Source organism: Mandrillus leucophaeus, unplaced genomic scaffold (assembly GCF_000951045.1).
Source record: "Mandrillus leucophaeus isolate KB7577 unplaced genomic scaffold, Mleu.le_1.0 Scaffold27, whole genome shotgun sequence".
Classification (NCBI taxonomy): Eukaryota; Metazoa; Chordata; class Mammalia; order Primates; family Cercopithecidae; genus Mandrillus; species Mandrillus leucophaeus.
Genome location: NW_012102809.1, coordinates 7,121,419 through 7,134,976, shown reverse-complemented (window position 1 = coordinate 7,134,976; position 13,558 = coordinate 7,121,419). Strand labels below are relative to the sequence as shown.

Genomic DNA, 13,558 nt, shown 5'->3' with positions numbered 1-13,558 from the left:
TGTGGTAAAATACACATAACATAAAATTTACCATCTTAACCATTTTAAGCGTACAGTTATAAAGAACAAAGCAGGGCAGGGTGCGGTGGCTCACGCCTATAATCCTAGCACTTTGGGAGGCCGAGGCGGGTGGATCACCTGAGGTCAGGACTTCAAGACCAGCCTGGCCAACATGGTGAAACCCTGTCTCCACTAAAATGCAAAAATTAGCTGGGCATGATGGCGGGTGCCTGTAATCCCAGCTACTCAGGAGGCTGAGACAAGAGAATCACTTGAACCAGGGAGCTGGTGGTTGCAGTGAGCTAAGATTGTGCCACTGCCCTCCAGCCTGGGCAGCTGAGCGAGACTCTGTCTCAAAAACAAACAAACAAGCAAAAAAGCATTTTGAGAAAATGTAAAGAATGCATTTGAATAAGTTTCTATTATAGTATCAATGTCTGTCAGCATTTCAGGATCAAAGAAATTTGAATAGGCTTATACAATAGTGAATGCTTTGTGAAAAATGTTAAATTATAGGGAAAGTCTTCAAGTATTAATCATTCATGGATCCATTTTCTTCTTCTTGCCCAGTAAGGAAAAGGAAAATAAGCTCAGAATGAACTGTTGTTTTTTTTGTTTTTTTGTTTTTTTTTAGTTAAAGCAGTTTTAATTTAAATATTTTAATATTCAGTACTTTACATTTTGGTAAAATATGTAGAACATAAATTTACCCTTTTTAAGCATTTCTTAATGTTCTCTGGCATTAGGCACATTCACATTGTGTAACCATCACCACTGTCTCCAGAACTTTTTCATCTTCCCAAGCTGATCTTTCTATTTTTTTAAGATACAAGTTGCATCAGTGAATGTAGAGTCCACATTTTCTTCTTGACTATATTTGCAGTTGTTCTAATGTTGTATGTAAATATGTGCTTGTTTTAATGCATGCAGTTAAAAATGACTTCAGGAGAAGGCAGAGGGAATAATATCCACTGAGTCTTTACCAAGCTTGGCATGTTACATATTCCACACAACAATCTGGGAGATAGAAATTATGAGCCCATTTTACAGATGAGGAAGTTAACACATAAAAAAATTAAGTAGCTTTGCCTAAGGTCACACAGCCAGCATGTGATGGAGGTGAGACTCAACCCCTCTCTGTTTTTCATGGCAACATGCTCTCAGGTTTATACCACTTTAAGAAAAGTGGGAAAAGAAAGAAAAAAAAGGCATAAGGACGTGGGTTACATGCAATTTTAGTACTGTACGATTGCTATTACTAAAGATACCACCAAAGAAAGTATGGGTTTTGCTTTGCTGGGAATTTTAGAGGTCTCGGTGGTCAGTTCTCCTACTTAAGGTATCCTTTATCTGAAAGGACCTCTGAAGGGTTTCTGTGATTTGTGGTTGCATGAAGGTCACCCCATTGCTACTCGTCTTTATGAAACAGTGACAATAGGGACTAAGAAGAGAAAGGGGCAGGTACAGAGAGCGCATGGAATGCTATGGCAGCCGGGAGGGGTCTGGGCTGGGCAGCTGCTCCTGCCATTCCTCCTCTCCTGAGAATATCATATCTGAGCACAGAGCGCTGGAGGAGGGAGGACGGGAAAGGAAACAGATGGCCTCTGCATGCACAAAAGGACAGCTGGGCTCTGTACGTCTCACCCTCCACAGAGGTAAGCTGGAGGCTGCGGCCTCATTTCTAACTGAATTCCACTACTGTCCCCAGGACCACTCCTTGGGAAGACCTAGTTAGAGCCATATCATGATATGATATGAGCCAATTTTTGTCAGTCTCTGTGCTGCACATGATATGGCCATTGTCTTGTCATCATTTCTGCTTAACAGACGAGGAAACAGATGTCTCATGGCCTGTAGGTGGCAGAGGAAGGACTTGAACTGAAGTCTATCTGTACTCAAGCCCTGGCTGTCTCCACCACGACGGTCTGGTTGTCTAATCCTGAAGTCACCTACATGGGTACTAAACCCGGCTTCACCAATGAATACCCTGTAAACTCTCATTGAGTTTCAGCTTCCTAATATTACAAATAATGAAGGTTATAGTACCGACTTTGTGGGATTGCCATGAAGATTTAGTAAAATTACCCACCTGAAAATCTTGGCCAGATCATAGGTGAATGTTATGGCTTGAGTTGTGTGCCCCTCCAACAGTTATATTGCTGTCTTCAGCCTTCTACTGCCTTAGAATGTGACTGTATTTGGAAATAGAGTCTTTAAGAGGTCATCAAATTAAAATGAAGCCATGAGCGTGGGCCCAAATCCAGTATGATTGATGTCCTTGCTAAAAGGGGAAATTTGGACACTGAGATCGACAGGCACATAAAGAAGATGAAGCAAAGACACACAGGGAGAAGGCGATAAGTGAAGGATTGGAGAAATACATCCACAAACCGAGGAATGCCCGGGGCTCCCAGAAGCAGGAGAGAGGCGGGAGCAGGCCCTTCCCTCGCAGCTTCAGAGGGAGCATGGCTCACCCAGCACCTTGATGTCAGGCTTCTGGCCTCCAGAGGGATGAGACAATAAATGTCTGTTGTTTAAAGCTACACTTTTTGTGGTATTTTGTTGCAGCATCTCTGGAATATTAATACAGCACACAATCCAATGTTCTTGTTCTTCCTTAGGCCATTCATTCAACAAATATTTCAAACTAAGTGCTGGGGATTTGTTCAGAGGTGAACAGATCCTGTTTCTGCTCTCGAGTGGCTCATGTCCTAGTTAGGGACACAAACACATCAACAAGCAATGATAGTAGAGTGTGGTTGGTGCCTGGCCATGGGCAAGGCAAGGGCAGGGTGCTTCGGGGGCTTCAAGGAGGGGCCCTTAAATTAGCGTGCGCATCAGAGAAGCACAGCTGCTTCGAGGGAGTGATATCCCAAAAATGATGGAGTAGTCGTTTTATTTGGAAAAGAACATGCCTGTTATGGTGCAAGGGCGTTAATGACTTTTTGTTGTTATAATTGAACAAGGACAGTTCCAAGTATATATAAAAAATGACAGGAACAAGCGAGATTAGAAGGGAAGCCAACGTGTTTGTTTCACTTAGCAGTTCTGCCTCCAGGATCGCTTTTAGCTGAGATGTTTCCTGATTAAGGTTGGGGGATGTTTGGTAGTGACAAGTTGAGGTTGAATAGGGTGGGGTACTGATGAGATCAGGGAACATTTATCAACAGGAAAGACTGATGTCTTCTAAAGGCAGAATACTCCCTTTATTTAACCCTTCCTCTTTCATCAACATGTGCCACATGGCAAGAAAAGATTCCAAAGCCGTTGCTGCTGGGTAAGGTTGTGTAGCCTGTGGACTGCACAAGGACCCCTGACCAAGGGGAGAATGGGGACTGAAATCCAGCCTATGCTCCCTTGCACAGGCTGTGTGTCTTGGGATACCTCTTTGTTTTGCACAAACATACCATCTGCCTGCTCAGTCATCTGCCACTGACTCAGGTTCTACCCAGAAAGGGCACCTTTTTCTAATTCATGCAAAGTGCCATCTATGTAGCATGGTCTTTGGCTCTGGCTGCATGAGGAAGCATTTGTTTCTTTTGAAACCAAGGCCATTCTACCAGCTGGAAGTCTGCCAAGGAGTCCCTGTTACACAGTTGGAGCCTGGTTCTCTGGCAACCCTAATGTGTACTCCCATGGCATTAGCTAAATTACCACCACCCAGTTAACTTGCTAGCCTGCACTCTTACTCAGGGCTTTCAGCTTATGCACCTGAAGTCAAGACCATATGTGGTTTTTATGGAGCCAGAAAGTTAGGGATGCAATAAAGCGCTAAGTAACTGGCTAATAAATGTTAGTTACATGTTTTGTCTGGGTTGCTAGGACAATCTTCTACAAATTCTACTTTGTCATATATTTAAACATTGAATACTTTGTAAATTACTTTGAGCTTCAAAAGTACTTTAGGGCCCTCTCCCCCCAATTTGCTTTGGGAGTGAGGTCAACGAATGTGCTGTGGCGGCTCGGGGTGTGCTCCAGTCCAGAATATGAACAGACAACAGGTTCTAACGCTGATTGTCTGGAGGATCGCAAGCAATGCAGCCTGTCTGTCTGAGAGCAGAGGGGAAAATAACAGTATAGGGATAGTGCGGGCATTACAAGTAGATGCGCATGGCCTTCCAGACGGCAGCGTGGGGAGCGGAAGGAGCTGGGGTGGGGTGCTTGGTAAGGAAATAGGATCCCCATTCTGGGGTGGCTCCAAGGGAGGGAAAACCTGTTCACCAGGGAAATAGGAGTTTCTTTTGTGTCAACAGTCTGTGGGTTCATATGAAGACATTTCAGCAATAATAACATAATTAAAAATCACTGACTTATAACCCTACTTGCATGCTACAGAATCTTCAGTTTCTCCTCGCTCCCTACCCTGCTTATTTCTGGAAGCCTCATGTCAGCTCAAGAGCACTTCTTTCCTATTTCACCCTTTAGCTCCTTCCTCCTGAGGCTGCTGTCCAAGCTGCTTAAGGTGCACGAAGACAGAGTCTCTGCTCTGGTGTGTACCGGGGTAGCAAAGGGCCTGTGTCTAGGCCTTGCTGGCCTTCCCTTCCCTGTGTTCTGGGTCCCCTCAGGTTCATGGAACAAGCTATGCTGTGCCCTACCCTCCTGCCCTTATGCCACCTTGCCACTGGGACCCCAGGAAATGCTGCAGGTGCTCTGGCATGTCTCTGAATCCCTCATGAAGTTAGCTCCTAGCTGTTGCTTCTCTCTGCAGGAGGCTCTGCCACAAAACCAAGGGGCTAGGGAGGGAGATGGGACCCCAGGCCATCCTTCCCACTCTGCCTGTGCCCTTAGGAGATTGTCCACAACATGTAGGCACCAGGACCTCCAGTGTCCCAGCCAACCTTCTAGGGCCAGCGTGCTCCCTCCTTCTACCATGAAGCCAAGCCACGTGTCATCCCCGCCTCAAAGCCACCCACAGTGCTTTGTTCTTGTCTTGTGTTGCTTACCATGGTTTCTCCATCACAAGAGATTTTTGATACTCTTCTTCTTCCCTTTTCCTAAAAGATAAGCTGAGTTTGAATTGGGATTATATTATGTATTATTCATTTTTTTATATTTGATGTATTGTGCTTAACACAATGCCCGGCAAAACGTAGGTGCTGAATAAAGATTTATGAAGGGAAAGAAGGAAACGGTGAAAAAGCCAGACTATGCTTTTATGGCACATTCACCCAGGTGGGTTTGACAGTGAGTGACCAAAAGTTTTTGTGGAAGAGCGTGAACAAATCATGCAACTGACTAGTATCCGTGATCCCTTTTCCTTCTGTGCTGTCATCAGTGAGTTAATCTAAACTGTCATTAGCCTACCTTTGTTTTTAGCTTGTTTGCTGCTTGCATTAACACATTCTGCAAGCCTGCAACTAAAACCATGAAGTGTTTCTTTATTACATGGTGTCTTTCCAAACAGCCCAGCAACATCAGGTAGAAAGAGCCTGGATCTGGAGTGAGACAGATTTGAATCTGTCTGAATCTCACTGATGGAGCTCACAAGCCTGGGGAACCTTAGGCCAGTTCCTCAACTTCTCTAAACCCCGACTTCCTCTTCTGTCACGTGGACAATCGTGTTACGCACCCACAGGCTGTTCTGGGGATTAAGTATTGAGATGCAGGCCGAGCACAATGCTGGCGCAGAGATCCTGCACGAATCATTGTTAGCTTTTACACAATTATTGTCCTGGTTGTTGTTCTGCCTTCTCAGATGTTATCTTTCTGCACTCACATATTTTAATCTTTGTCGTTTATCTTTATGTGGAAACCTTATTGCATCCCCTTGATTATGTCAAAGATGTTCTCTGGTTCTTTCTTGAATTTTCTTGTACCACTTCTGAGTGAAGAAAAGGAAAGAAAGCTACAATGATACGATAAAGGCTTTGGTGGCAGGGGTGTTTTCTGTCTTTCCGTGCTTGGCTGGGTTTCAGGGAAATCCAGAAAAATACCAGCTGGCAGAAGGTATCATTGTGTTTGGTTAAAGGAACATTGATGTATACCCTTTTCCAGAGAAGTGAGCAGACCAAACCACCGGAGGAAAGAATGTGGTTTTGTGTCACAAGTGAAAAGAAAGCTGGGAGCAAGGGGAGAAGAATATTTCAGGCCAGAGCATTTGAATGCAACTGAAGGCTTCTGTTCCAAACTAAGTGACTGAAGACATTTACAAACTAGATGAAAATAACTCTTTTCTAAACCCTATAGGACCCCTCCTTGCCTGATGAAATGATTGGAAAATTAGGTAGACTAACTTGTTTTGCTGATTGAGAAAAATATAGCCAATTTAAACCTGTGATTGAACTCTTGAGATAATAAACTCCCCCATTCTAATGAGTCTGGGTTATAATCAGGATGTGGCCCTTTCTGTTCTCATGCTAGCTATTTTGGGTTATCTTTCCTGAAAGCAGATGTCATTGTTACATTTGTAGATGTCACATTTAGTTCTGCACGCCTTGGGTGTGTGTCTTTGTGTGCAGGAAACAAATTTAATTTAAAAAAATGCAGACTTTCTTTTCTTTTCTTTTCTTTTTTTTTTTTTGAGACAGAGTCTTGCTCTGTTGCCCAGGCTGGAGTGCAATGGAGTGATCTTGACTCACTGCAAGCTCCGCCTCCCAGGTTCAAGTGATTCTCCTGCCTCAGCCCCCTGAGTAGCTGGGATTACAGGAATGTGCCACCACACCAGGCTGATTTTTGTATTTTTAGTAGGGACGGGTTTCACCATGTTGGCCAGGCTGGTCTTGAACACCTGACCTCAGGTGATCTGCCCGCCTTGGCCTCCCAAAGTGCTGGGATAACAGTAGTGAACCACCACACCTGGCCCACATTTTCTTTCATAGGCCCTTTTGGCCTGGTTATATTGTTTCTGTTTGGGGGGTGGGGGAAAGTGTATCCAAATGTTTTCCTTAAATTCTTTTCAGAGTTCATGGCCCAGGGAACATGCCCCCATGCCAGGTCTAATAAAACTAGCTACACTTAGAAGAAATCAAGATGCCAAGGGACCATCTCAGGACCCAGAAAAGAATGTGGGCTTATGGGTGAGGGCTGGGCTTCTAGGAATGTTTGCCCTGACGATATAGGAGGATGGGAGAGGTAAATTATGAAAGGAGGCTTTAGCACCACAAGTGAACACCCACCTTAACATAATAATGACTCATTTTAATTGAATGACATGCCAGGCCCTATTCTCAGCATTTTACATGCATTCTCTCATTAATTCTCACAGTGTCTCTACAAGATAGGTACTATTTTATAGTCAGCACCTACAGATGAGGCAACTGGGGCTTAGACAATAAAAGTCACTTGCCCAGTGAACAGCTAGGGGAGAATTAGAACTTAAAACTGGCCTAATTCAAGACATGATCTGGACACGTCCTTTGGCCTAGTTTGAGACATGCCCTTCCTCTCCCTTTACCCTTTGGCAACTTCCCCAGTTTCCACTTACGGATATGTGTGGTTCTAGTGGAAATAACCCTGATCCAGCTCTAGGGGTGGGGCATGTGACATAGGCTAAGCCAATCAGGACAGGGCCAAAGTGATTGGTCAGGATGTTACTGAGCAAGCAATGGGCTCACTGCCTAATGTGCATAGTGGCCAATACCACTGCAGTGGCTTTTAAGAAAAGAAAAGGTTTACTGCAAGTCTAACGGCAAGGAGACAGGAGGAAACACTCCAACCTGTCTCTGCAAGTTGGGGTTTAGGTCGGGTTTTATAAGCACAGGGTCATGAGGCATGATCTGATTGGATTTTGCAATGAGGTGATGCTGGGAGGCATGATCTGATTGGATCTTGCAATGAGGTGATGCTGGGAGGCATGATCTGATTGGATCCTGCCATGGGGTGATGCTGGAAGCTGATATGATTGGATCCTGGATCCTGACATGCTGTGTTCACTTCTTAATGAAGTTCCCACTCCTCAGTCTTGCATTTAGGTCCCTCTGTAGTTGCATACTTGGTTCATCTGGGCATGCTCGGGTTACATAACCTTCAACCTGGGGTCCATGGCAACCGAAAAACAACTCACAACTTTATGACCTAAAAGTTGAACCAGATTGGTCTGATGTGGTTACAAGGAGAGGTCATGTGACCCAAGCCATTCTAGTCAGAATGAGTGACAGGGTTTTGGGATAAAGCTCTCTTTTGCCTTCTGTAGTAGGGACAGTGTGGATGTGATGATCTTTTATTGTGGGACAGACTGTCTGAGGGTAAAGGCAATATTCCAGGAGACCTGAGGTGGAAGAACTGTGGAGAAATGGAGGTGAAGGGCTGATGATGAATGAGCCTCAGCAGCAAACGCTGGCTGACACCTAAACGACCCTGGGACTCAGTGGTCATGGGAGGCAACCTAGTCCGCTAAGCATATGCCAGATTCAGTTGAGTTCTCTGTTCCTCATAGCCAGAACATTCTCAGAGATGCAATCACACCGTCCTGAGAGGCTTTTCAACATTCTGCCTAGACTCTAGCCTGACAAAGCTTCCCTTGGGCACTGGAACGTCCCTCAAAAATATTTTTTAAAACGTTCTATACATAACGATTGAAATTGCCCTCCAAATATAAAGAAGGGTGGATGGGCACTCAGATGTCTGAAACTGGCTGATTTTCACAATAGTTCCTTAATTGCGGGGACACTGGGTCATCCTGAACCAAACTGTTATTTTTTTCTTCAGAAAAGTTTATTGAGGACAAATTTTTGGAGTTCTTGATAGTGATTTTTGAAACAGTAGCAATTCTCTTTACGGGAGAAGTCAATTTAGTTTCTTTGGTAGATTGTCTGGGCACTTTGACACCCGTCCCCTCAGTAACCGCACAATGGCTAGCCCGAGAGGGCTCGGCTTTGGGTCACCCACCTCCCCTGACACCCCTGCTTTCTGGGCTGGCACTTTCAAAGTCATCTTAGTTACTACATCCTGCCAGAGTGTTAAATAATGACAAAGACTCCAGCATTTCTCCTACCAGGGCTGTTCGTATTCCAAGAGGAGACTCCTGAACGTTGAAAAAGGTTTTCAACTTGCTGGAATAAAACTAATAGTGAAATTTAAGGCCCAAGACAGGACACTAAGAAAAAAAATATTGTGGGACAAAGAAACATTTTTTCCCCCTCTCAAGTCATGTCCTTAGTGAAACTGCTGTGTACTTGTATATTCAGCGATGACTAGGATAGGCTCCATATATGGAAATTCCAGTTTAACACAGACCTATAGAATCTGAAACTGTCTCTCTCCCTCTCTCTCTCATGCACACACACCCACACAGTTTAAAGGAGAGGGCAAAGGGATTGGGAAGGGACTGGCTGAGTTCCACCTGTGTCTTTGGAAGGCTGTGACAGCTGTCTTGTACTGTTAGAACATGTGCATACGCAGAGTCTAGCCAGGGCCTTTACTACTCGTAGTGATGATTACTGAAAAGGGAGGGAGGTGAATGTCTCAAGCTAGAGGGAATGGCCCGGGGAGGAATCATTTGCTGTTCTTGTGCATAACACTGTCACCCCCATGTACGTTCAGAGGTTTCTTCCTGAGCCTAGTATGGCCATGCACGTCTTTTCTCTCAAGCATTATGGCCAAGGCGAGGACACTGCTGTAATTTTGTCTCCTCATAACCCAGAAAACCTCAGATGCTGGTTTTAAAGTTCGCCAGGCATTTATGACCTACTATTCTAGGTGGTTTAACAATGTATAAATAGTGATTAATAGCAACTACCGTTTTTTAAACTATGGAGCTTTTTCTCCTTTAATCTCTAATATAGTGGCATTTTTATGAATGATAGTGTCAACTCACCCACCTTACTCCGGCCCCTTAGCAGGAGCAAGAGGGCCAGCAGGGACACTGGAAGGACAGGGGCATTAGATGGTGGAGGGGCCATGGAGCCCACCATGCGGTCGGTGCATTCCATGAGAGAAGACAGGGCCGCAGAAATGACTCTGGAAGTAGGATAGGCAACATGCTCATTTATGGAGAGCAGCGTAAAAGACAACTTAAGAACACAGTGCCTGATAGACATTAAATGCTCAGGAGTTATTCCTTGCATTAATTAATAAATGCAGTAATGAATGCCATTGTGTGCTGAGGTGAAGTATAATCACACTTTGAGGGATGAAGGTGAAATGAGTGTTTGGATAAGCGAGAGGATGATGTCCCTATTCGTGGGGTTGCATCAGCTTCTCGGCCCTCATGGTCCAAGGGTGGGGGCCTGGCCAGGAGAAGCAATGGCACATTTTCCCAGCGCTCTAATTTTAGCCAGGCTGTCATCCTCCTGAATTTCTTGGAACTGCTTATGCTGCACCAGCATCCGGCACTGCATCTGGAGGAAATGACTTTTTAACTACAGCATTGTAGTAAGATTCTTTGAACAAATCACAATGAACAATGGTGGCCAGCTTCCTTTATTCTTGGTAACTGTGAGGAAGCACTCCTAAGAAGTTGAAAAGCAGGTGAGTCTGGTGTGAGGCGACCAATTAGACAAAAAGGATGGACCCACAAGACTGCTTAGGGACTGCCAAGAGGCTCCTTAGAAACAGATACATTCGGGGACTTCATTACATCTGTGGATTCTGGGGATGTCTGGTCCTGGGACTAAACTTAGCAGCTGCACTTTTTGGGGGGCTTCTTTGTAGAGCCTCTGTCTGTCATCGGCTGCTTCTTCTCCCACAGCAGGTTCAGTCAGAGGAGCTTGGAGGTCCCGTGAGATGAAGCTGGCTGTGAGTTTTGCTACAGGCCACGGTCAGGAGCACATGATGGTAGCATTGGCACAGGCCACGGTGGACCGTTTTTCAGTATACAGTTCCAGCAAAACCTGGTATTCTCCCTGCAAGGGGCACAGGTCAAGTATTAGACGTGTGACCCACGGTACAATTAATCATTTAACAAATATTTACAGAGAAACTTCTATGTGCTGGGTGATGTTCTGGACATTGTGGCTAACGTTAGAACAAGACAAGCCAACTGCTGCCCCGCGGAGCTTCCAGCATCTCTGGGAGAGACAGACCAGCCTTGTGATATGTGACTACGTATGGTACGTCAGGTGTTCGTGTCATGGAGAAAACTCATGCAGGAAGGGAGTGGATGGAAGCACTGGGTGGGTCAAGGTGAGTGCTGCTCTGCAATTTTGAGCAGGGTGGTGAAAGGAGGCCCTGCTGAGATGACGACGTTTAGGTAAAGACCTGAAGCAGACGCAAGAAGGTGCAGTCCTGCTATGAGTTGGGGCCCCCACCTTAGAGGGGCAGAAGGAGGCGAGCAGGGCTGCAGGGAGAGCGGGGGATGGTGGGGGTGAAGTTAGGGTGACACAGGAGGCCAGACTCTTAGGACCTCAGAGGCTGTGGTGGGGACATCAGCTTCCACTCTGAAAGGAACTGGGGTCAGGAGTGGGTGGCCTGCCCTGGCGCCTGTGTCAGTAGCATCCCTCTGGCTGCTTCGCTGAAAAGCCCAGGTGGGAGGTGATTATAGGAATACAGGTGAGAGATGAAGATGACCTGGATTAGAGGTGGAGGTGGGGGAAGGGTTTGGGTGCTAGAGAAATTTTGAAAGAACAGCCGATAGGATCCGCTGAGGACATGCAAGTGGGTGGGAGAGAAAGAGATGGGTTAAAGGTGACTCCAGGGCTCCTGGCCTGAGCAACTGGAGGGAGAAAGGGTTGTATGCTGAGACAGAGAAGACCCCGGGGAGCACAGTTCACCAGCACAAAACCAAAATGCCCCGTCACAGAAAGAATGGCTGCCTTTGGGGGTCCTTGCTGGCAGCAACGCTGTGAGGAGGTCTCCCTTCCTTTGCAGTCAGCTTGGCAGAAGCCGCCGGGCAGCCAGGTCCTGTGAAGACCATGGAAGAGCCATGCCGGTTTTGTTTGCTGCCAGCGCCCCAGCCCTGCACCCCAGCAGCCACAGAGCGGTGACGTGTTTGTAGACACTGATCTGGAGAGGAAAATGCTCTGGGGTGCTGGGAGGGTCACAAGCAGAGCAGAGGGACTGTGGCAGAGGAGGCCAGGAGACTGCTGGCACATCTTTGAATTGCCTGTCACCCAACGGGGGAAGGAGTTTAATCTGTACAAAGCAAGAGGGAAGGAGTAGGTGAGACCACTGGAGAGAAACTGCATGAGAGGTGGCTTTTGTTAGAAGTGAACAACTTTCTAGCAATGAGCAGAGCTTCCAAAGAGAGTGGAGTCCCCGACACTGAAATGTATTCAAGAGAGCCAGGCTGTGCTCTGGATGGCGCCTGGGGTGTGATTCCATGATTCTAGAAGCTCCCATGAGTCATACTCTTCCAATATTGAGCAGCTGTAATTTTAGAAACAGTGTTAGGAATATAACCAAAGCAGTCCAAATGTTAGAGAATTAATTATGAGTAAAGACTGGCTCAAATTTATATCTCATTGTGTTTCATCCTTCTCCTCCTCCTCATGTACTTTTCTTTAAAATCTCTATGTGCATTTAGGTACACACCTACAAATGTATTGAACACCACATGAATTTTTCATTACTATGTTATGAGCCTAAGAGGAGCCGTTGTATTTGAAGGAAGGGGTTCTAGATTATGAATTACAGACATCGCAGACTCTGGTACAAGAGATAAGAGTATTTAGGCAAGCGTGCCAGGCTGGAGGCAGGTGGAGGTGTGTGCTGGGAGGCCAGGAGGCCAGGGTAGGGAAGGACTGAGTGCGGCTTTTCTGCTGTTGAGGAGGGCACAAGTTTGCAAGTTAGGAATTTGTAGGTGCACCTTTGGCGATACACAGGTCAGGCTGTGCTTATGAGTTGTGGTCCACATGCTTCGGGAGCCTAAAAGATCCCCTAAATTCTCATTCAGAAAACAGGAGGCATAGACAGAGGACGCCAGGGAGGGCTTCAATCTGTGCCAAGGGGTTGGATGAGTTCAGAGGGAAATAATACCAAGGCCCTGGAGACTGAGCGCTGAGTGGGAGCGTTTTTGGCCACATGGGAACTGCCATTAGCCCAGAGCCCATCCCTGGAGGATTTGGTTGGAGGAGGTGATATGGGGTAGGTCTTTTACAACCAAAAGACTTTGAACTGTGTCTGTTCCATATTAAGAAGCAAAGCCTCTGTGCATTGCGGGCCGTCCACGGCTGACCTGCGACCAGTGTAGGGAGCCCATTTTGGGATTAAGGCCTCCAGCTCTCTCTCTGTACATACGATGCCCTCATACTGGGTAATACCTGCTTAAGTACCATCAGCAGTTGAAGAACTTAGGTTCTGCACTTCCTTTCTGCATAGTAAGGTGATTCAAATAAAGCTTTTTTACATATCTGGTCAACCTTTTTTCTTTTTTCTTTTTCTTTTCCTTTTTTTTTTTTTTTTTTGAGATGGAGTCCTGTTCTGTTGCCCAGGCTGGAGTGCAGTGGTGTAATCTTGGCTCACTGCAACCTCCACCTCCTGAGTTCAAGCGATTCTCATGCCTCAGCCTCCCGAGTAGCTGGGATTACAGGCACGCACCAACATGACTGGTTAATTTTTGTATTTTTAGTACAGATGGGGTTTCACCATGTTGGCCAGGCTGGTCTTGAACTCCCAGCCTTAAGTGATCCGTCCGCCTCGGCCTCCGAAAGTGCTGGGGTTACAGGCATGAGGCACTGTGCCT

General features: G+C 46.0%; 1 protein-coding gene across 1 annotated transcript in view; it reads right to left on the bottom strand.

Moving 5' to 3' along the window:
* Positions 1–10,342: 10,342 nt before the first annotated feature.
* LY86 (lymphocyte antigen 86) overlaps positions 10,343–13,558 on the bottom strand; it is a 63,162-nt gene continuing 59,946 nt past the window's right edge. Inside the window, exon 6 of the mRNA XM_011984599.1 lies at positions 10,343–10,781. Coding sequence (XP_011839989.1) covers positions 10,698–10,781 — 84 coding nt within the window. The 3' untranslated portion in view covers positions 10,343–10,697. The remainder of the gene's footprint in view (positions 10,782–13,558) is intronic.